This window comes from Brassica oleracea, chromosome C5 (genome assembly GCF_000695525.1).
Source record: "Brassica oleracea var. oleracea cultivar TO1000 chromosome C5, BOL, whole genome shotgun sequence".
Lineage (NCBI taxonomy): Eukaryota > Viridiplantae > Streptophyta > Magnoliopsida > Brassicales > Brassicaceae > Brassica > Brassica oleracea.
The window spans coordinates 8,066,645-8,086,639 of NC_027752.1; the positions used below are offsets into that span (position 1 = coordinate 8,066,645).

The following is a 19,995-nucleotide window of genomic DNA, read 5'->3' on the forward strand; positions in this document are numbered from 1 at the left end:
ACAAAGTCATTAGTCTCTAAGGGCTTAATTTTGTTGTTACACAAGTGTTAGTTAACTTGAGAGACAATACTTCCAATGAGGTAGGATGATCCCATTACCTTCTCGTAAAACAGAAATATATACAAGATCTTTATAAAAAGGGTAAAGAATATTACATTAAAAAGAGGGAAATGCTACAAGCATACAACAGCTACTCTTACTCGAATTACTTTTTACATTTCGGGACTAATAAAGAAACATGGTTGTCTGTATGGCAGTCTTATGCATTTTGGTTCGTTTTCTTATGATATCTGATCTTCAAATAGTGCAGTTTCACCCTTCCTCGTCCTCAGAGTGATACTCAGTATTTGAACTAGTCTCGATCTTGGTCTCCATCAGTCGAGGTTGTACACCTATAAATTTCAAGGACCAAAACAATTTGTCAACGAGCGAGAATAAAGACACGATTCTACAAACTTCTCATCGATCTACTTTAAATAAAAATTTTACAATTGCAATGGGATCTCATCGATGGAACAAAATACGAACCTTTGAGGAAATAATCAGAGGAAGGCCATCCGTGAGACGAATTGGTGGAGAGTGTTTCTTCATCGGTTAACGGATTAGCCAGCTTCGCAACTAGCTGAGCGACCCCATGACTCTGGGATCCAGATCCTGGAGGCGGGACGTAATAGGAAGCACCTGGAACAAACGGGAGCCAATCAGGTGCAGCTCGGCGTACGAATATCCGGTGAACAGCGTCTTCGAGCTTCTGTATTAAAGGATCCGACGGCGAGGCGGTGTCGGTTTCGTGGAGATCGCCGCGACGATCGGAGGATTGAGATCGGAAGGAAAGGAGGTGTGATGAAGGGAGGAGAGAGGATGCAGATGCGGTGAGTCGGACTTTAGAGAGAGAAATCGAAAGGGAACGAGCCATCTAGAGACAGAAGTAGATAGGTTTGGTCTCTGTTCTGTTTCAAAGTTGTAATTAAAAGATAAGATGAGTTTGGTTTGGGAGATAAAAGGATAAGCTCATTTCTTCCCCTTTTTATCGACAAATTTTAAAAAAAATTCAGATATATTTAATTTTTTAATTGTATTACCTACGATTTGATAATGTTTTGTCGATCTACTTCTATTTAGTCTCTCAGCCGACTTCTAATCGCTGAAACTAGGACAAACTATGGCCTGAGTTTATTTCTAGGGGCGTTTAATTAAGACAAGTTTCAACTGATTTTAAGATTCTTTTTCTTTTTTGAAAAAGGTACTGTTCAATTCGCCATGTTAGGTACAGTGTGTGAATTGCTGTCGATGTTTTGCATCTCAAGATATATTTCTATATTCTCAGTGGTATATAATTATATCTACACTTTTTATAAAGGGATATTTTGAGTCGCAAAATGTTGGAGTCTATCCTTAGTTGTTTCAGCTGTTTGAAGTTTGCGTTTCATTATGTTATTTGCTTCAGTTGTTGTCGTTTGCTAGGTCAATGTCAGTTAGAGTCAAGTGGCTTAAGTTGGGTTAGTGGTCATAGTTGTTTCCTATTTTCTAGTTGAGTCAGTTTACGTTTCCTTGTAAGCCACTATAAAAGGCACTTGAAGTTCATTAATAAACGTGAGATTCTAGTGCAAATCTGTTCTTTACACAAAAAGATATTTTGACTCCCAATTAGATATTTTCTTGTTTTTTGGCATAAAGATAGAGAAAAGATATTTGTGAGGCAACTTTTTTTCACAAAAAAAAAAAAAACTATGACCCTCAATTCTTATTTGATTATGAGATTTCAAATCCTGATGCAAAACAGCGTTACATAAATCACTTTTCTCATCAACCACCTGAAGAAATTAGTTGAATCTAAAATGTTTTTTTACACGCAAAGGATAATGAAGAACGACGATACAACATGTGACATGGCGATGCGTTAATAAATAAAAAAGCATGTGGGTCGACAGAGAAACAATACAAAGCATATGATACGTGGCAAAACTGCGTTGTTCAGACACCGATCGAATAACACACACTAAGAAAAACATGAGCTGAAAGTGACAACGTACTTAAAGTTCATTAGTACCCTCCGTCTGCTGATGCTGCTTCGTCTCTCCGTCGGAAACGCTCCTCTTCATCTTTTCTTTCACCGCTTCAGTTGCATCACATGCCACCTCTGCCGCTGATCTGGCAGCTTCCTCCACCGTATCTTTACTATGCTCGAAGCTCCTTGTGACCGCCTCTTTCATCTTTTCTCCCGCTCCCATCTCTGCTGCATCATCCTTTCCTCTAAAACTACACAAAAGGTAAAGAAGAGAACGAGAGCTAAATAAAAGTTTATGAACGGATTTAATTAGTATTATAATAAGATCTAAGATCTATAATATCTACTTACTCTATGTTAGGAGGAAAAAAGCGGGAGTGACCACGTCCTAAAGTCTCTTTGAATTTCGACCAATAATCATTACCAGACCGTTTGATTCTAGATAGCCAAACCGTCGCCGTTTTATCTTCCGGCGGCACTGCTTCACTGGAAACATTCGCAGAGAATACAAAAAAGAAGATCACGGAACATAGACATAGCAGATGAAAAACTTGCACACGCTTTACTTTCCCTACCATGTTATTTACGTTTTCAGGGTTCTTTGTTTTCTATCTGTTTCTAAATAACGAGGTAAAGCGAAACTAATAGGATAAAAAAGCTGAGGAAGAGAAATGTTTAATAAGACCATTTCTAATAGTACACAAGAAGACGTGGTGGGGACAACACACGTGTACGACGCGTGAACCAGAAAGCGACGAAAATGATGAACGTGAAGGAGGTGGCTCATGTAATACTGTGACGCGGACACGTGGTGTATGTGACATCGACACTTCAAGTTTTTTACGTTTTTTTCGTCGGTTTATCATCAGACACCGTGACGATGTTTTCGAAAATATATATAATCATGAAAGTTTTTTTTTTTTTGAGAAAGGGCTTTTTTTTTAATAATAATAAAAGTTCATTTGGTCCGTTTTAAGCCTAGTTATTGTGATAGGAAATATTTTTTTCTTTTTTTTTTTTATAGGAAAGATGTTAAATGACGAGACCTAGTATTTCAACACATCATTTTCATTCGATTAGATAAACTACACTTTTAACAAAGCATCAAGACAAGTAACCACGTCTGTGTGGTTATTCCTAGCTTAGTTTATATTATAATCATGAGACCGACTAAAAATTCGTACGTTTATATTTCTTACATTATTTCGTAATTAAAGAAAACATATATATCTAAGGGAAATTGGATTTTCTCCGTCTTGCTTCAATCATTATAATTGAGTTACATTATTAGCTTTTACGTGTCTTTGGCGCATTAAGGTTTAGAATAATGCATACTAATCAATGAAACCTCACATATAAAAGCGGTGACTAATACAATACTCATTCCGTTTTTTAATATATGTCGTTTTACAACTGTGCACAAATATTAAAAAAATCATTATTTTTTTATATTTTCTAAACAAAAACATCATTAATTAGTTATATGACCATAATAAAATAGAATGTATATTATCATTGGTCATATAACGTTAAGTGTTAATAAATTTTACATAGAAAATCAAAAACATATATATAATTTGAAACATAAAAATTTCTCTAAAACGAATTATATTAAAAAACGGAGAGAGTAATAAATTAGGTGATGATGAAAATGCTAAATCTTGATTTAGGAGTACTAAATACACTAACCAATCGATGTTGACCAATCATTCTTTCGAAATTAACTTTGCTTAAAAGGAAAGTTTCCGATAATTAACCAAATAGACAAAAGCAAAACGAACTAATTAAAACGTCATATGTAGATTGTAGAATAGAAAGACCAACTAATTTTCATCATAAAGGAAATTAGGTGAAAAGAGGATTTATATTGGACATGTTACATCATATTTCTACCAAATGATTTAAATCCTATTATTAAATGAATATGAAATACAGTTTCGTATTGTCGACATTGAAAAACATTAATTTTCAAATTTTAAATTTTACGATGTCTTTATATATTCTTTGTTTTCACTTGTAATTAAATAAAAAGAAGAAGAAGGGAGTGTTTCTTCTTCCTTCTCTCTCAGTTTGGTGGACAATAAAAATAAAACTTGGCCCTTTTAGAGAGAGTAAAGGGAAGAGGAGAGAGAGAGACTGAGACAACTCATCAGCTGGTACAACTCGAAGAGAGAAAGATCAAGATCCAAGACGACGGAGAAGAGAGCTCAAGGGATATGGGATCTCGTCTTCCTCAGTATTGCTTCCTCCCTGTTTTCTACTGCCACTCCCAGAATAGCAACTACAACTACTTTTCTTGATAGTTCTTTTTTTTTTCTCTCTCGGCGTGGACTACATTTTTCTCGGAATCTTTGACTCTCACAGGTACGAATCAAACAAACCCCTTCGTTTTCTCCTCATTGTTCCTAGATTCAATTTTGCTTGTGTGATCATCTTTTTTTTGTTTAATGAGACGATTTTGAGAACTTAGAGATCTGAGCTTATAGTTACTGGTCCACTTCAAGTTGCGTCTGATTTCTTATTAACTCAGTTCTGTTGTCGGTTCGCTTGTCGGCATAGGTCTCTGAATCATTTTTTTTTTTTTTTTTTTTTTTTGTATTTTCCGATTGTTGTCCTGTACCATCATCGCCCATGGTTTCGCCTGTCACAATCTCGATCTGGCGATGTATTTTTTTTTTTTAATTAGTTATTACTATTTCATAGTTATATTTAGTAAATTGCTATTTATTAATATTTGATTCATATTTCACTCAAGTTACAGAAGTTCGACCCCCCCTCCTATTTTTTTTTTTTTTTTTTTTTTTTTTTTTTGTATTTTCCGATTGTTGTCCTGTACCATCATCGCCCATGGTTTCGCCTGTCACAATCTCGATCTGGCGATGTATTTTTTTTTTAAAAAAATTCATTATTTTAATATTTGTTTATGTCAATTACATGTGAAGCAGTCTTCATTTTGAGTCATCATCTCCCTCTGTTGTCTCTGTAGGATTTGAAGTTCTCACCTCTGTGGGTCCTCTCTCATTCATCAAGTTTTCTTTCCTCTGTAAGCAAACGGAAATGGGTTCGAGATACCCTTCTCACCAGCTCGGCAACGGCCTGTTCGTGTCTGGACGCCCCGAGCAACCCAAAGAACGACCTCCAACGATGAGCTCAGTAGCCATGCCTTACACGGGCGGCGACATCAAGAAATCAGGAGAGCTGGGGAAGATGTTCGAGATTCCAACGGATGGGTCCAAGTCAAGAAAGTCCGGTCCCATCCCCGGCGCTCCTTCAAGGTCCGGCTCATTCGCACAATCAGGTCAAGGAGCTCCCAACGCTTCTACTGCTCGTATGTCTGGCTCTTTGGCTTCCGCTGCTGGTTCGCTCTCCATGAAGAAAACGAACTCCGGACCTTTATCTAAACACGGAGAGCCTCTCAAGAAATCATCCGGCCCTCAATCCGGCGGCGGGACGCGGCAAAACTCCGGTCCTATCCCTGTTCTTCCGGCTACAGGTCTCATAACGTCAGGTCCTCTGAACTCATCTGGAGCTCCTAGAAAGGTCTCTGGTCCTCTAGACTCGTCTGGTTCGTTGAAGACTCATATGCCTTCCGTTGTTGTCCACAACCCGGCTGTTACTACCCTTGGTCCTCCGGATGACTTCTCCAGCCTCAAGAGCTTCCCAAAGCCTGTGCTGTGGCTTGTTGTTCTTATATTTATAATGGGGTTCCTTGCCGGAGGCTTCATCCTCGGCGCAGTTCATAATCCGATGCTCCTCATTGTTGTTGCAATCTTCTTTGCAGTTGTTGCGACGCTTTTCATTTGGAATGTTTGTTGGGGGAGACGTGGCGCGGTAGATTTCGTTGCTCGTTATCCTGATGCTGACCTTAGAACTGCCAAAAATGGCCAATACGTGAAGGTCACTGGGGTAAAGCTGATGAATGAATCTATATTCATTTTGGTTTGCTATGTTTATGATCTTGATTCACTTTTTTTTTTTTTAATTATTATTTGTAGGTGGTTACTTGTGGTAATGTGCCGCTGGAGTCATCATATCAGAGAGTTCCAAGATGTGTGTACACATCCACGTGTCTATATGAGTATCGTGGATGGGGTTCGAAACCAGCTAATTCTTCACATCGTTTGTTCACTTGGGGACTGAGATCATCAGAGGTTAGTGATTCCCCTATGTTTTTAATATTATCTGCCCCAACTCAATCAATAATAAACTTCTTTTATATGTATGGCAGAGACATGTGGTGGACTTTTACATATCAGATTTTCAATCTGGACTCAGAGCCTTGGTCAAAACCGGGAACGGTGCAAAGGTGACACCTCTTGTAGATGATTCTGCTGTGGTAGATTTTAAGCACGGAAATGAGCAAATGTCTCCAGATTTTGTTCATTGGTTAAAGAAGAAGAATCTATCAAGCGATGATCGAATAATGCGGCTCAAAGAAGGGTAAACAAACAATCATTTTCTTTAACAAACGAGTTCTAAAGTATTTATTTTAGAAGCATATTGATACTGAATCTCTCTGTTGGGGTTTTATTGTCAGGTATATAAAAGAAGGAAGCACAGTGAGTGTGATTGGAGTTGTGCAGAGAAACGATAATGTGCTGATGATAGTGCCACCATCTGAGCCACTTGCAGCTGGTTGGCAATGGAGGAGATGCACTTTCCCAACAACCCTTGAAGGAGTTGTATTGAGATGTGAAGACTCTTCGAACGTTGATGCAATACCGGTTTAAGTCCATCATCATCATCATAGCAACATCAGAGTTTGGTTTCATTGAATATTTTTTTTTTCATAAAATCTTAAAATATGTGGCTCTTCTTGGTGCGTCCATTTCGTGGTGGGTGGTGTGGTTTCATATGCCTAAAATGAGCTAATTGTATTCTTCTTTTTTTTTTTTTTGGTTTGTATAGAGCTCTTTTAAGCAAGTTCTACTCAAAGGTTGTTATATAGTGTAATATGTTATGGTCAAATCTCTTCTTTTTTTTTTTTTTGGTGAAAAAACAGAACTCATTTTGATGTATTTTTGAAACTCAATTGTTTTCTATTCATTTATTTTGTTCCTATTTGGTATAATCCGTTCAATATAATCCAACGTTGCACAGCTTCATTTTATTGCATCTACTTTGTGACTGTGTGTGATCACATTATTAAATGAAAGGCACTGATTTTATTATGAAGAGATTTAGATCCAACCACAGGTCTTTTACAGACGAGACAAAAACCTAAACTAGCAAACTCAAATAACAAGAAATCTTCCTTTTAAATCAGAAACTGAAAAGAGTTTCTTTCCCAAGCTAATGGGATGACTTCAAACACCAGCAAAAGGCCACATTAAAGTAACCAACATTTAAAAGAACTATGTTGTTTGTTCATGTGTTTGTTTCTCAACGCATGAAAGGGACTAACCAACGCATCTCTGCTCCATTTCCATTAGCCAAATAGTATATCTTCTTCCAGTTTTCTTCTGAGAATACCTCACGCCTAACCAGTCTTTGCCTGCAACAAAAGCGTATTCATGACATCAATATCCGCTTTAGGTCGGTTTATTGACATGACATTCAAGCAGATCAGCTTAATGATATGTAACTTATTAGCTATGTTTCAAGAGTTAACAATTGTTATTATCTCGTAAAGACGTATTTCGTGTAACTCACCGAAGGTAGTAATAGCAGACAGCTTCTGCTTCATCTAAACTATAACGAGGGAAATTCTGACGAGCATCGGCTGGAACATCTGGCAAGTCTTTGCGTAGTTTACCTACTGCTGTTGAATGTGAGAATGCACCCACCATCATATCATCATGCATCATGCTCCTAAAAGCATTCACCTGCCAAAATGAATTGTGTGAATTGGGGATTTTTGTTTGTTTGTTTGTCCGAGTTCAGACAAGAATTCACAAAAGAAATTTACCGTCGTAAGTTCTCTGGCATGTATAGGTCGGCAAGAACGTGGTGTCACGGGCTCTTCAAACTCACTGAACGTAAACCAATTGTTATACTGAAAGACAAGTAAACAACAAGAAACAAGCAGCAGTAAAAGATTAGTGAAAAAGAGGCATAGCTTTTACAATAGTAGACGACACAAATATGGTATCATAAATGAGAAAGTTTGGGGGACTAACTTGATCAATTGCAATCAAGACTGGAACATCTTTAACGAGTGAGAGTTCTTTCCTAAGTCGCACAACGACACTAACAGCAGCGTGAGTGCTATTAATCCCCATTTGCACAAGGTCATACAGAGTTGAATCCTCGGGAATTGGCATAGTCTCTTGCCCTTTCAAATATCCTACACCCGCACCCTCTCCAAGCACGATGGGATCATAGACGTTGCACCGCAACTCCCTCAAGCGAGGTTCATTGAACTTGACAAAATCCTACAGAAAAAATCAAGTTTATTAAAGAAATACGATTTAACTTAGGAGTAAAGCCCATTTCCAAGAAATCTTGCCTTGAGAATACTCTCAGCTTGAAGAGGAGTGTCCCAAAAGCCTGTATGTTGATTCTTGTAGAAGTAGCCTCCATGAGTCCAGTCACGGCCTTTGGGTGCATACAGAACTAGCCAGCCTTCGTCACGTGCCCAGTGAACAAGCATCGCTAAAGCAATGCTCTTTCCGCTCTTAACAGGACCATCCAAGATAATCTGCTTCTTAGGCTTCACACCCCCTTTACAGAACAAAGTAGGCAATGATTAAAAAAACCTATGGTGCTACAAATCCTGTAAAACTAACTATTCTTAAACCAGTTAAAGATAGAAACTTGGAGGAAACAAAAGAAGACACCTTTACCCTCACTAGGCCACATGGGAGGATCAGCAATGCGCCTGAAGTTATCCCTGAGATCCAAGAAACTCTTCCTCACAAGCAACGCAGGTCTCCATGATTCTTTAAACTCATCTTCAATCCCTGAAGCCAACCCCTCCGGCAGAACTGCTTTCAACGCTGCCTCACTACCATCCCACACACATAAAACACACAATGAAGCATAACAGAAGACCAATATATAATAAAGGAAAGAGAGAATAGTAACTCGAAATTGAAGTAGGAGCCGATATCCTTCTGAGAGAGCTTCGAGAGCGTAACATCTCTGGGAGTGAACAGAGGTCTCCCATTAGGACCTACATCCAGAGACGGAGTCTTCTCATCATCAGCCAGCCTCTTGGCGCGACCCGCCTCGAGGTCGTCTCCAGCGGAGCCGCCGAACTCTCCGTCCTCGGCTCCGGCGGCGGCGCCGGATTCGCCGCCTTTGGATTTGGATTTCTTGCCTTCGGACTTCTTCGTCTTGGTGATGGAAGATTTCGTGCTCTTGGAAGATGAGAAGCGGCGGCGATGAGCGTGGTCTAAGCTAGGGATGAGTGTTGCTGCGGAAGCTGAAGGAGGGGAAGGGAAATGAGAAACGGCGTCGTTTGGAATCAGAGATCTCCGATTGAGATTGAAATTCCTGGAGGTGATTCTCACGACGGATCTAAACATTTTTTTATAGTTCGTCTCTCTCTCACACTGTCTCTCTGGCGTCGTCAAGGTTTTAGAGAGGGATGCAAATCTGAACGAACCAACGAGAGAGAGAGAGAGAGAGAGAGAGAGGGGAAGTGGGTGGCACACTTGTAATTTCCGACATCGATCACTTTAGCGCTAGGCCCATTAATTTAGTGGGCCTTTATGTTGAAGGATGGAAAGTTAAGCCCATTTTTTAAATTAATTACGCGGTAAATTTATTTGGACCAATAGCAGCATGCTACATGCCATAACATTGGGCCAATAAGCATAAAGAAGCTTGTCGTATGCGAAATTTTGAAAAAGTAAAAATAAAATACTTTTGGTGGGAATTTAATGAATTATCACATATGGAAGAGTGGGGAAGGAAAATGAAAGCAAGAGAGATGACTATCTAACGTTGAAGATAATTTGTTTTTTCTTTTCTTTTCTTTTTTAAATTATCATCCTCTCATGGCGGATAACACCAGAGGTGTCCAGAGGCTCTTGTTCTTCTTCACTTTTAGTCTCTAACGTTTTCCTCATTCTTCTTCTTTTTTTTTTTTTTGCTTCGGGTTCAAGTCAGCTATGGTGGCTACGTCCTCTGCTTCTGGTTCTGCTCTTTGTTTCACTGATGCTTCTAGTTCTCCCGCTATCAGACGTGATCTTGGATCTTTCTGTCTTCCTCCTAGCACAATCACGTTTGGATTTGTCGATAAGCCTATTATAAATCTTCAGCGACTCAGGTTTCTATTTTTATGTTATGAGCTGATTTAGCAATGATTTGTTTGAGCTTACTCTGTTTTTGTATATTGGTGATACTTATGTTATTTTCCTGTGTCAGATTATCGGGGTTGAAGCCTCGAGCAGCAAACGCTACTGCTGTGGAGGTATGAAATGATCGGATTACACGAGAAGAGTATAGTAGCACCAACGATCAAAAGAAAATATTTTTAAAAGTTTTTTTTTTTCTTTTTTGAAGAATGGTAAGCAAGATTCTGACGAAGTTCCAACTCCAGTGGTCATAGTCGACCAAGATTCTGACCCTGATGCAACCGTTGTTGAAGTAACATTCGGAGACCGTCTCGGAGCTCTACTTGATACTGTAATGAAATGTCCTTCTCACTAACTTCCTTCCTTTTTCCCACTCTTTTTGCGAGGCTGATCAAATGTTTTTTTTTGTACAGATGAATGCGCTGAAAAACTTGGGTCTGAATGTCGTCAAGGCTAATGTCTACCTCGATTCGTCTGGCAAACACAACAAATTTGCCATTACTAAAGCGTATGTCTTTTCTTACATTCTTAACGTTACTTTTGAATCAAGTCATAGAGTTGACTCTCTAGATTGAATCGTTGTATTGTTCTGAAACAGGGATAGTGGAAGAAAAGTAGAAGACCCTGAGTTGCTCGAGGCCATCCGTCTCACTGTCATAAACAATTTGCTTGAGTTTCATCCTGTATAACTAACTAGCTACTTGTATCCTAATATCAAAGTTTCTATCTTACACAAAAACTCTCGCATTTGTTTGTCGATCATTTGGATCAGGAATCAAGTTCTCAGTTGGCAATGGGAGCAGCTTTTGGTGTTCTTCCACCAACTGAACAGGTGAGAATACATTTAAGTTTTATGCTCTTTATTCACTTCTTTTGGTGCTTCACCATTTGTTGTACACGTTTAGTATCCTTGCTCGTACATAGAGGCCAAGAATGCTTTTCATTCACTCGGTCATGCAGGTTGATGTGGACATTGCAACACATATCAAAATTGAAGATGATGGACCAGACCGCAGGTAAAGAAAACCCATACCTTATCTTCTTCAATGATCTTAACTTTAAAATACTTTATATATTTTATTTATTTATTTTTTTTTGTCAGCAAATACTTTATATTATATAATATATGATCTGATGATCATTGATCCATAAAGTGTTATTTTTGGGAATGCAGTTTACTGTACATAGAAACAGCGGATAGGCCTGGACTATTAGTTGAGCTGGTGAAGATGATTACAGATATCAGCGTAGCTGTCGAATCTGGAGAGTTCGACACCGAGGTACACTGGTGCTTTTAAACCTGATTCTTCTAAAGATATAACCAACCACTCTGCTTTTTGCTCATGTTGCTTCTTCTTCTTGTTTTATGTGAAACAAACAAAACAGGGTTTGTTGGCTAAGGTTAAGTTCCACGTAAGTTACAGAAACAAAGCCCTAATCAAGCCTCTTCAGCAGGTAATTCAGAAGTTCATAAACCAGACTTTTTATTTTAAATCTTAATATGCCGTTTTAAATGAGTAAAATCAAAATGTTGTTTGTAGGTTCTTGCCAATAGTCTGAGGTACTTCTTGAGGCGTCCATCTACTAACGACTCCAGTTTCTGAAATGTCATTTATAAGAAAGAAAACAAAAAAACACAAAATTGAAATATCATTTCACATGAATACTTATTTTTTTTACATTTTACCAAAATAAGCTGCTTCGTTTTAGTGGCCGTCTCATACATCTGCAATAGCAACATTTTTTCTACTTCAATCAATTATCACATTTACCTTCATTCACAACGATTAAATGATTATAGAGGATATTCAACACAGACAAAGTTCAAGCATGCACAAACACATTCGAAGAAAGTTAGTTTGCAAATGTGGATAAACGAGTCTTAGACCCCCCTAGTTATACAGATTCATATAGTACAAATCTTTTTCTTTCCTGTTTTAGAAAGAAGGATCCACCATATATATTGTTATTTAAAATGACAACGAACTTTCTCCTTTTGCACTCCGTATCAAGCGCCACTTGCATATAGACGAGTCCACTCCTTAGCTGCATATATATTTACAATGATATGATATTAGAAGATTATAGAAGAGGAACAACGACTTTGTTGTACCATTTTCAGTTTCTAGGTAATATATTATCATCACCTGTCTCCACAGCTTCTGCTTCATCACTCTTCCAATGCTTAGCTATGTTCTCAGACAGGGGATCATCTGGGTTTGGTGCACTTAGAAGAGCTTGAATACTTTTTTTTTAACACCGGCATTGGAGAATCATAACGTGTCAATGTCAATAATTAATATTAAATAACTGATATATTGTCCTTGGTTTAGTAGAGAATAGCGAGAGTGGATCTATGGAAGATTATTTATACCTCAAGAGCACAGTTCTTATTTGCAGCGCAGGACTCCACTTGTCTTTCAGTATGTCAAGGCAGATTCTTCCAAGCTATATAAAATTAAAAAAAAAAAGTTTCATAAGGATATATAATATAAGGCATGTGTTTGGATAGTTATCTTGATGGTAAGAGAAACAACAAACCTTGTCAATGTTAGGATGGTAAATCTTGGTGAGAAACCTAACCTGTGTTACAAATCAACAAGACCACCAAACTATATATCAATATAGAAACTTGGGTACCTTGTCTAATCTTAATAAGTGAAAATGCATTTCAAGTTGTCCAAAACTCGCAGTCGCCACTCTCATAAACCCCATTTGGAACAAAAATCAAAAATATGAAAGAGTAAAGCCAATTCACTTCTATAGCCATTTACAATGCCCTCACTTAATATTGTTGCGTAGCTCTAATTTTACTCAGGTTACAACAGAAAGTAAAATGAATGGAGACAAAACATGAAAAGAAATGAAAATGAGAAAAACTCAGAAACATTGAAGCAAGTTTACCTTGGGAGCTGCCATGGGATATTCTTCAGGTAAAAAGAGCTCCAACTTAAAAACTCCACCTAGAAAATTGAGGATGGAATAAAAATGATTGGTGAAATAAGTATCAAATTAATGAAGGATAATGTAATAATACACTAAACTTGATTCGGGAGGAAATTATCTAATATGAAAAATACGCAGACTTTCGATTTAGCATGGCGTATTCAAGAACACGGAGGAATAAAGAAAAACATGGCGGGTGATGAAATCAAGGGTATACAGCTTATAGACGCGTCTTTAATCATACTAACAACAATCCAGAAGCTACAAAATCTACAACCAACAGAGATCATCTGACCCCTAAAACGTACATATATTTTGTATGCAAGTACAAACAAAGATACAGACGCAGCAGATTCATTAAACGCATAACAAAAGGTAAATGATACAGTAGTCTTAAAAGATAATAGTTGAGTAGTGTTAAAAGAGTTTGGACTTACCTTCATAAGGAGACTGGGTAGGACCAAGAATCATAACATTGAAGTAGCGCATATTTTCCTCTGACGGAGACGCACTTATCCCCGGAGCTGCAACACACAACCATTTTACGAGAAATTCCAATTTAAAGCAGCTATATATCAAAAATCATCTGTACAAGTGTCAACAAAGATATAATGAGCTTACCGGGTTCACTAAGAAGACGTTGAGTTTCCTACCAGGAGATGGGAGAAAAAAACAAAACAAGTCAGATCATACGTTCAGATAATATCAAGCAATCAAAAATTCTCCCAGTTACGATGAGCTACAACCCGGTGTGTTGCTTGTTCTTCTGATTCCAGATTAACAAAAAAACGGAACCGAGAGAAATTGAGATCGGAGGAGAGTTTCGCAAGAGATCGTAAAACACGCACCTTGATGATCCTTCGAGGAAGATTACTATTCGCCATTATTGCCTGCTTGCTATCCGATTTGATCGATCTCTCAGAGAATTTAGGGCTTTCCACAGAGAAAGAAGCTTCTTCGGCTCTCTCTTCTCGTTTATAAATGTTTTACGAACTCTTTTTTTTGTAAAACAAAATAAAGGTTTTTTTTGTTCGTACGCGTTGGTCAAACGCCAACTTAAAGGTCCCCGTAATGTTTTTTTTTTTTGTTTTTTAATAATCCACGGTTTCCCCACTTACGTAGATTATTCCCCTGTACCTGGTTAGACAGCGGTCCACTTCACCCGGAAGAGCTTTACCTGGGCTGGGGACAAGGCCCAACACCCAGTACCGCATTTGGTGACAGAATGGGCAGTTCGCCTCCGCCTGGCGTCGAATCCGTGAGCATGAAGTGAGCTACCTCATTCCGTCAAATGTTTGTCGCTATATATTCTTTTCTTATAAATTGGCTTCACAAAATCTAAAGAATCAAACGTTGCACGGAAGAATCATAATTCATTAGTGTCAACCTCAACAACATGATCTTCTTCCTTCTACAAAGACAATACAGATCAGTTACTAGCTATATTACATTCGGCTCAAAACTGGCCAATCAACTGAGTTTAAAGTCATCCGTCTACAAAGTTTTTCAAAAGACGATATCATTTTGGTACTCTTCTTAGTATTACGTATTTGCCGAACACGTTTTTCTCTTGCCACTTGTATGGGATGAAGAACGATCTATACTTTGCTGGCGATAGCTCTCTGTCCAGATATGGTAGCACAGCAATCGCCTGAAAACAAAAAAACGAGGAAGATGATATGAACGATCTACTACTATACCTAGTTGTGTAGTAGAGAAAGTGAAATGTAAGCTTTATTTTTTATTTTTCTTTCCGGAGGATGGTTTCATTCTTATACCTCCCATGTTGATAAGTCGCTGCCTCGATACGGATACGGTCTGCTTAGCTGCAACTCAATGAGGAATGTGCAACTTTCGATGTTCTTTAACTGAAAAATAAAAGGAAAGAGCAAGCAAATCAAGCTAGTTTCATGGTTAGAGAATTTGAATTTTCAAGGGTTTCATGAGAGAGAGAGAGAAGAGTGTGGGTTTTACAAATTGTTCATCAGATGCTTGGTTCTTGTTGTTGAAGTATGGAGGTGATGCTGCGGTGCCTCCAAGTGTATTGTTAAATGGGAATGGAAGAAGACCCCGGAACCCATCATCGATCCAACGTACTTCGCTAATGTAGTCAGGCACGAAAAACGATGATGGGTATCGATGCCATTCGCTTCCCACACACAGAACCGAACCTGACATGTCAGTAACCAAAAACTCAACAGGATTAAAAACAATTGCTAAATGTGAGATGCTATCTTCACTTATGCTTGCGTTGTAATGAACGAATGCTTGAAGAGTTCTGTTTATACCTGGTCCAGCATCATCGTGGTGCTCCAGCAGCTTGTAGACCTCTAAGGGAGCGGAATAGCCATTAATTATAGAAAATGTGCGAGCATGTGAAGCACATAAGATAATACCAAGGATCACAGGTCGGAGGTATTTGGTTATCTGCATATCAAAACGGAATGTGAGAATCGTACAACCTAATTCTTCTCAATTAATGGAAAATAACAATTCGGACTTACTGTCACCAGAAGATTTTCGCGTGTGCTATACTTTTCTCGGAACAGCTCAGGGATGTTTTCAATAACAGCAGAAGCAGAAACACATATAAGAGGGTATATTGGATAAAGGAACCTGCAACAATTGATCGACAATCAATTACATTATTTGTCGAGTATCAGGATATGCTAAACGTATCATATAATCAGTTTTCTCTAGATCTAGAAGCTATCCTTTATAACTGGTCTGAAAGATACTGAAGATCACCTTTCTTCTTTGTGGGGCTGAAGTGACATGAACGCCAGCCAAACATACATTGGCGAAATCACAACAAGCAAGCAACGGTCATACTTTCTTCTGATAACAGGATATAGTGCGATGAACAAGATTGCCAAAACGAAACACAAGTTGAAGTTGTTAAAACCATTTCTTATATAAAACAACGGTCCTTCAGTTCCATAGAGATGGCTTTCTCCACCCCCTAAGACATTGTACACCAAGAGATTCAAAACCGAAGATGTCCATCTCTTGTAGTAATAGTAATCCACAAGTACTGAGAGTCCCTGGAAAAGAGGCAAACCTAGTTAAGAGTAGAAAACAGTAACTTAATACTACAGATACGGATAAAACTCAGCAACATGCACACATAGAAAGCACCTAGGATTGGTGGTTTGACTTACAAGGACGAAAATAGAGGTGACAGCGCCAGAGATAAACGCTTGCTTGAATCTCTTAGCCAGAGAGTAAATAACAACAGGTAAAAAGGCCAGGATAGAAAACGGCCAGCCAAGAATCACACCAACAACTGAAACTGCAACAGCCATGGCATACTTCTCGAAAAGCAACAAACCAGAAGAGAGACTCATGGCATACATAGAGAACGAACTGGGGAGGAAACCTAACCAATTATAGGGAAACAAGAAATTTAATATCTAAACTAAAGACTGAAGGAATAACATGGAAGCCTATATATTAAGGAAAAATTAAGAATAATCTTAAGCAAGTACAACGAAGCTAATACTAAAGAGAACACTCACTGGTGCTAGCAAAGAAGCAGCCACTAGTTAAGCAGAGCATAGCAACTGCATACGTCCCGAGACGCTTCCCGTACTTTCTGGAGATCGCAACAACCAGGACAGTGTCTGACACTGCAGAAACCAGCCCGAGAAAAAGTCTCACCGCATAGAAAACTCTAACCTAACCACATGATATACAAAACACACAAGGAGATAAGATATATATACATATACGCATTTGAATAACAATCCAGTAAATCTACAATGCTTACCTTGTCATCACCAAACCACCAAGCAGCAGGCCGCCCAGCCAATTCATGGAAGAGAATGTATAAGTAGGAGCGAAGAGCAAAGTTGGAACTGCAAAACAAACAAACAAAAAAATAATTAATCTCATGATTACGATCTCAAACGCACACTAATGCGAATATTATACAGTAAAATGTAGAGCCTAGACCTGTATTCCCAGGTTTGAAATCCTGACTTGTAGAGAAGGTAATGGAGAGGCTCCCAGTAGTTGAATACTTCGTCGCAGTCGTGAACGATGTTAGAAGTCGCGCTCATGTAACGGAGATAGCATAGCGCTATAAACGGCAAGAACCACCCGAGGCCGCGATCCTCCGCGTCTCCGCCGTCAGATCGGCCGGGTTTATCAGTCTTCGAGTATGGCTTTGGTGAAGATGAAGAAGAGCCGGTTAGGAGTGGGCGCCTCTGCCGCGTCGTCGTTAGATCCATCGGAAAATGGTCGCGGCGAGTGCAGATTGCAGAAGCTCCCTTCTCGGTGAAGCAATCAAAAGTGAAAAGTATCTCGCTGAGTCAGAGACTCGGAGTGTTAAAAGCTTAGTTGGTATATTGATGATTGATCGTTAGGCCTAGTAGGTATAATATAATATATGAATCAGAATGTTTGATTGATGGGCTACTTATACTTTCGGCCCATTAAAGATCTAAGCTAATAATTGACTAAAGGATCTATACTATATATAGTAGGTCTTTTTTTGATCAAATCAGAAGATATTAAGCATGGTGCATAGATTACCGTTAATGTAGTCTGGAACTGGTTGACCAACGTTACTTTGAAATGAAGTTGGAGAAACATTATATCATGTATAGTCTAAAGCTCATATAGATGTTCATATTGTTACAAACATAAACATAGCCAAACAATGGACCTTGGGGTTATAATCTTCTCTCAACAGATTAAAAAGAAAACGCATTCAATTTGAGCAGCAGCCGAGTTTCTTCAGAGCAGAGACATCGTTTTTAACTTCGATTTTCTCACCTTTAGGGACAGCTCCGTTCCCGTCTTCACCAGCTTCGACTTGCTTCTTGCTTGTGATGCGGTAAATCTGTGTTAACACCTCTGCAAAGGCGTCCTCCACGTTGGTGGCTTCGAGGGCAGATGTTTCCATGAAGCAAAGCGATTCCTGCTCAGCATAGGATTTCCCATCTTCTGTGGGAACGGCTAGTAAATGTCGCAGATCAGATTTGTTACCAACGAGCATCACCACAATGTTTGGGTCAGTGTGGTTCTTGAGCTCCTTTAACCACCGGTCTACGTTCTCAAACGTTGCACGGCGGGTTACATCATATACTAGGAGTGCGCCAACGGCTCCACGGTAGTATGCACTGGTGATGGCACGGTACCTGTGAAGAGAATTAAGCTGCCTTCTTAAGATTGTGACGAGAATCAGTGATAAATTGAGCAAAGGTGATAATAAAAGCCACAGGCTTCGTAATCATTCCAATGGAGGCAACTCAGCTAGTTCCTTGCTTACATTCTAGCAAAAATCAATCGTGGTGTTCATGATTGTAGTGATGAATTAAACAAGAAAAATTCACATGCTCTTGTTCATTAGTCAAGATTCCAATTTAAGATTCAACTCAAGCAAATCATGGTCGTAACACATAGACTATAATTTAATCTACATTCACATTATTAGCTACCTCCACAATCTTTGGTGGTCAAATGCCGTCAACCGTAATCAGAAGAGCAATATTTGAGAGTAAAAAGTCAACGTGGAGAGACTCTCTAGTAAAATGCTAGCAAACACATTCACCAGGAAGCAAACTAACTATCCGAGGAGAAGGATGACCTAGTCGGTGATGCCATAGAACCGAGTCATCTCGAACACTTGTATGCAGCGAAGTCACTTTCCCAACACCACAGAGCCGGTACAGTCCCTCTCTCTCTCTTTCACCCATCCCAATCAGCGTCTTCGTAGTGCGGTCCTGTAATAACAAGAGCTTATCAGTGATCTGTCCAACCAGTCTATTATCCGAAACCAATTGGCCAAAAGATATCAAATTGGTGTCAAAACCATCCACGAGATAGACATTATGGAGTATTAAGTTTGGATTCAAAGTAACAGTTCCTTGCTGTGAAGCAAGAAAGTTTAAACCATTGGGTAATCGCACGGACACCGGAAGTATAAGATGAATGTCTTCCAGACACTCTATTTTTCCAGTCATATGATGTGTCGCACCTGTATCCAAAATCCAGTCAGTATGATCAATCTTACCACTTAAAGACTCTGGCTTTGGTGTCTGTCCCACCATACGCTGAATTATCTTCCACTGGTCATTGGAGATGCCACTAAGCCCCTGTCGATCTGCATCTGTAAGAGTCACCGGTGATGCAATAGCTGCGGCATTGGCTCCCATTATCTGTGTGCTGTTTGCTCTTGGCATAGCTCCACGACCACGACCTGAAGTGCCGCGTCCACGACCTGAGGATCCATACCCCTCTGGATATCCAATAACTTTATAGCAGGAACTTGCCTCATGTCCCATCCGACCACACACTGAACACTTTCGAGTTGGATCACGGTTAGCAGGATGCATCCGATTGTTTCCACTTGGACGAAGAGTCTCCTCCTTGTTGTATGCTGAAGCTGCAAGTTGTGAGGCAAAGCTCATTACCGGAGTTTCTTGAGCTACAGTGGAGCGTATTGTTTCATTCTGGACAATGGTTTGATACACACTGTCGAGCTCAGGTAATGGAGTGATGGCACAGATCTGAGAACGGATAGCTCCATGTTCTGAGTCGTCTAAACCTGAGAGAAAGTCATGAACCCGTAAAACCTCTCTCTCTGCTTCGTGGGCTGTTTTAAGATCGCACTCACACTTTCCACAATTGCATTGTTTTGAATTCATACACTCCCTGATGCCATCCCAAATCTTCGTCAGTCTTCCAAAATAGTCGTCGACAGAAGCTCCATTCTGTTTGCAAGTAGCCAGCGAGTTGCGAAGCTGCTGAAGACGAGCGCCACTCTTCACTGAAAACCTCTTTTTGATGATA

The 19,995-nt window shown here is 39.2% G+C and overlaps 8 protein-coding genes across 10 annotated transcripts in view; 2 read left to right on the forward strand and 6 right to left on the reverse strand.

Annotated features, from left to right (window-relative positions):
- Positions 1-51: 51 nt before the first annotated feature.
- Positions 52-1,009, reverse strand: LOC106295495. Its single transcript, XM_013731412.1, has 2 exons — positions 529-1,009; positions 52-392 (listed from the first exon to the last, which is right to left on the reverse strand). Exons 1-2 carry the CDS (start codon positions 914-916, stop codon positions 313-315), a joined length of 468 nt encoding a protein of 155 aa, XP_013586866.1. The 5' UTR covers positions 917-1,009; the 3' UTR covers positions 52-312.
- A 761-nt stretch (positions 1,010-1,770) lies between these two features.
- On the reverse strand, positions 1,771-2,879 carry LOC106295496. The gene is made up of 2 exons (XM_013731414.1): positions 2,360-2,879; positions 1,771-2,259 (listed from the first exon to the last, which is right to left on the reverse strand). The coding sequence occupies exons 1-2, from the start codon at positions 2,584-2,586 to the stop codon at positions 2,034-2,036; spliced, it is 453 nt and encodes a 150-aa protein (XP_013586868.1). The 5' UTR covers positions 2,587-2,879; the 3' UTR covers positions 1,771-2,033.
- Positions 2,880-4,048: 1,169 nt separating this feature from the next.
- LOC106294524 (uncharacterized membrane protein At1g16860-like) lies at positions 4,049-7,113 on the forward strand. Of its 2 annotated transcripts, none has more exons than XM_013730094.1 (5): positions 4,049-4,372; positions 4,995-5,914; positions 6,004-6,159; positions 6,237-6,448; positions 6,546-7,113. In XM_013730094.1, exons 2-5 carry the CDS (start codon positions 5,066-5,068, stop codon positions 6,736-6,738), a joined length of 1,410 nt encoding a protein of 469 aa, XP_013585548.1. In that variant the 5' UTR covers positions 4,049-4,372; positions 4,995-5,065; the 3' UTR covers positions 6,739-7,113. The 2 variants fall into 2 exon arrangements, with proteins under 2 accessions (XP_013585548.1, XP_013585549.1); XM_013730095.1 differs by having other exon boundaries at positions 5,057-5,914.
- A 40-nt stretch (positions 7,114-7,153) lies between these two features.
- LOC106294523 lies at positions 7,154-9,596 on the reverse strand. 2 transcript variants are annotated; one of them, XM_013730093.1, is made up of 7 exons: positions 9,035-9,596; positions 8,794-8,954; positions 8,457-8,671; positions 8,128-8,382; positions 7,917-8,003; positions 7,661-7,833; positions 7,154-7,502 (listed from the first exon to the last, which is right to left on the reverse strand). In XM_013730093.1, the coding sequence occupies exons 1-7, from the start codon at positions 9,475-9,477 to the stop codon at positions 7,391-7,393; spliced, it is 1,446 nt and encodes a 481-aa protein (XP_013585547.1). In that variant the 5' UTR covers positions 9,478-9,596; the 3' UTR covers positions 7,154-7,390. The 2 variants fall into 2 exon arrangements, with proteins under 2 accessions (XP_013585547.1, XP_013585546.1); XM_013730092.1 differs by having other exon boundaries at positions 8,788-8,954.
- Positions 9,597-9,926: 330 nt separating this feature from the next.
- Positions 9,927-12,028, forward strand: LOC106294525 (ACT domain-containing protein ACR11). Its single transcript, XM_013730096.1, has 10 exons — positions 9,927-10,223; positions 10,322-10,367; positions 10,460-10,582; positions 10,665-10,759; positions 10,850-10,934; positions 11,024-11,083; positions 11,212-11,267; positions 11,426-11,531; positions 11,638-11,706; positions 11,793-12,028. Exons 1-10 carry the CDS (start codon positions 10,066-10,068, stop codon positions 11,853-11,855), a joined length of 861 nt encoding a protein of 286 aa, XP_013585550.1. The 5' UTR covers positions 9,927-10,065; the 3' UTR covers positions 11,856-12,028.
- On the reverse strand, positions 11,982-14,227 carry LOC106294526 (ubiquitin-conjugating enzyme E2 36-like). Its single transcript, XM_013730097.1, has 8 exons — positions 14,046-14,227; positions 13,819-13,846; positions 13,635-13,721; positions 13,156-13,214; positions 12,793-12,834; positions 12,626-12,699; positions 12,399-12,496; positions 11,982-12,297 (listed from the first exon to the last, which is right to left on the reverse strand). The coding sequence occupies exons 1-8, from the start codon at positions 14,079-14,081 to the stop codon at positions 12,260-12,262; spliced, it is 462 nt and encodes a 153-aa protein (XP_013585551.1). The 5' UTR covers positions 14,082-14,227; the 3' UTR covers positions 11,982-12,259.
- A 311-nt stretch (positions 14,228-14,538) lies between these two features.
- Positions 14,539-17,552, reverse strand: LOC106343495 (dol-P-Man:Man(6)GlcNAc(2)-PP-Dol alpha-1,2-mannosyltransferase). The gene is made up of 10 exons (XM_013782725.1): positions 17,152-17,552; positions 16,967-17,054; positions 16,716-16,875; positions 16,359-16,576; positions 15,946-16,241; positions 15,702-15,813; positions 15,486-15,624; positions 15,172-15,368; positions 14,976-15,065; positions 14,539-14,848 (listed from the first exon to the last, which is right to left on the reverse strand). Exons 1-10 carry the CDS (start codon positions 17,427-17,429, stop codon positions 14,717-14,719), a joined length of 1,710 nt encoding a protein of 569 aa, XP_013638179.1. The 5' UTR covers positions 17,430-17,552; the 3' UTR covers positions 14,539-14,716.
- A 227-nt stretch (positions 17,553-17,779) lies between these two features.
- Positions 17,780-19,995, reverse strand: part of LOC106344417 — a 9,161-nt gene continuing 6,945 nt past the window's right edge. Inside the window, exons 2-3 of the mRNA XM_013783804.1 lie at positions 18,805-19,982; positions 17,780-18,341 (exon numbers count right to left, since the gene is read on the reverse strand). Coding sequence (XP_013639258.1) covers positions 17,912-18,341; positions 18,805-19,982 — 1,608 coding nt within the window. The 3' untranslated portion in view covers positions 17,780-17,911. The remainder of the gene's footprint in view (positions 18,342-18,804; positions 19,983-19,995) is intronic.

Excerpts from the sequence above, each read along its gene's own strand:
- LOC106295495 (XM_013731412.1), bottom strand. The coding sequence starts at position 916 with ATGGCTCGTTCCCTTTCGATTTCTCTCTCTAAAGTCCGACTCACCGCA. Across the intron at positions 393-528 it reads CTCTGATTATTTCCTCAAAG|GTGTACAACCTCGACTGATG; the intron begins GTTCGTATTTTG and ends TGAAATTTATAG.
- LOC106295496 (XM_013731414.1), bottom strand. The coding sequence starts at position 2,586 with ATGGTAGGGAAAGTAAAGCGTGTGCAAGTTTTTCATCTGCTATGTCTA. Across the intron at positions 2,260-2,359 it reads TTTTTTCCTCCTAACATAGA|TTTTAGAGGAAAGGATGATG; the intron begins GTAAGTAGATAT and ends CCTTTTGTGTAG.
- LOC106294524 (XM_013730094.1), top strand. The coding sequence starts at position 5,066 with ATGGGTTCGAGATACCCTTCTCACCAGCTCGGCAACGGCCTGTTCGTG. Across the intron at positions 5,915-6,003 it reads AATACGTGAAGGTCACTGGG|GTGGTTACTTGTGGTAATGT; the intron begins GTAAAGCTGATG and ends TATTATTTGTAG. Across the intron at positions 6,449-6,545 it reads ATAATGCGGCTCAAAGAAGG|GTATATAAAAGAAGGAAGCA; the intron begins GTAAACAAACAA and ends TTTTATTGTCAG.
- LOC106294523 (XM_013730092.1), bottom strand. The coding sequence starts at position 9,477 with ATGTTTAGATCCGTCGTGAGAATCACCTCCAGGAATTTCAATCTCAAT. Across the intron at positions 7,834-7,916 it reads ATGCCAGAGAACTTACGACG|GTGAATGCTTTTAGGAGCAT; the intron begins GTAAATTTCTTT and ends TCATTTTGGCAG. Across the intron at positions 7,503-7,660 it reads GTCTGCTATTACTACCTTCG|GCAAAGACTGGTTAGGCGTG; the intron begins GTGAGTTACACG and ends CTTTTGTTGCAG.
- LOC106294525 (XM_013730096.1), top strand. The coding sequence starts at position 10,066 with ATGGTGGCTACGTCCTCTGCTTCTGGTTCTGCTCTTTGTTTCACTGAT. Across the intron at positions 10,583-10,664 it reads TCGGAGCTCTACTTGATACT|ATGAATGCGCTGAAAAACTT; the intron begins GTAATGAAATGT and ends TTTTTTGTACAG. Across the intron at positions 11,532-11,637 it reads CTGGAGAGTTCGACACCGAG|GGTTTGTTGGCTAAGGTTAA; the intron begins GTACACTGGTGC and ends CAAACAAAACAG.
- LOC106294526 (XM_013730097.1), bottom strand. The coding sequence starts at position 14,081 with ATGGCGAATAGTAATCTTCCTCGAAGGATCATCAAG. Across the intron at positions 13,847-14,045 it reads TTCCTCGAAGGATCATCAAG|GAAACTCAACGTCTTCTTAG; the intron begins GTGCGTGTTTTA and ends ATCTCCTGGTAG. Across the intron at positions 13,215-13,634 it reads TACCCAGTCTCCTTATGAAG|GTGGAGTTTTTAAGTTGGAG; the intron begins GTAAGTCCAAAC and ends TCAATTTTCTAG.
- LOC106343495 (XM_013782725.1), bottom strand. The coding sequence starts at position 17,429 with ATGGATCTAACGACGACGCGGCAGAGGCGCCCACTCCTAACCGGCTCT. Across the intron at positions 16,876-16,966 it reads GGTGGTTTGGTGATGACAAG|GTTAGAGTTTTCTATGCGGT; the intron begins GTAAGCATTGTA and ends TCATGTGGTTAG. Across the intron at positions 15,625-15,701 it reads GCGAAAATCTTCTGGTGACA|ATAACCAAATACCTCCGACC; the intron begins GTAAGTCCGAAT and ends TTTGATATGCAG.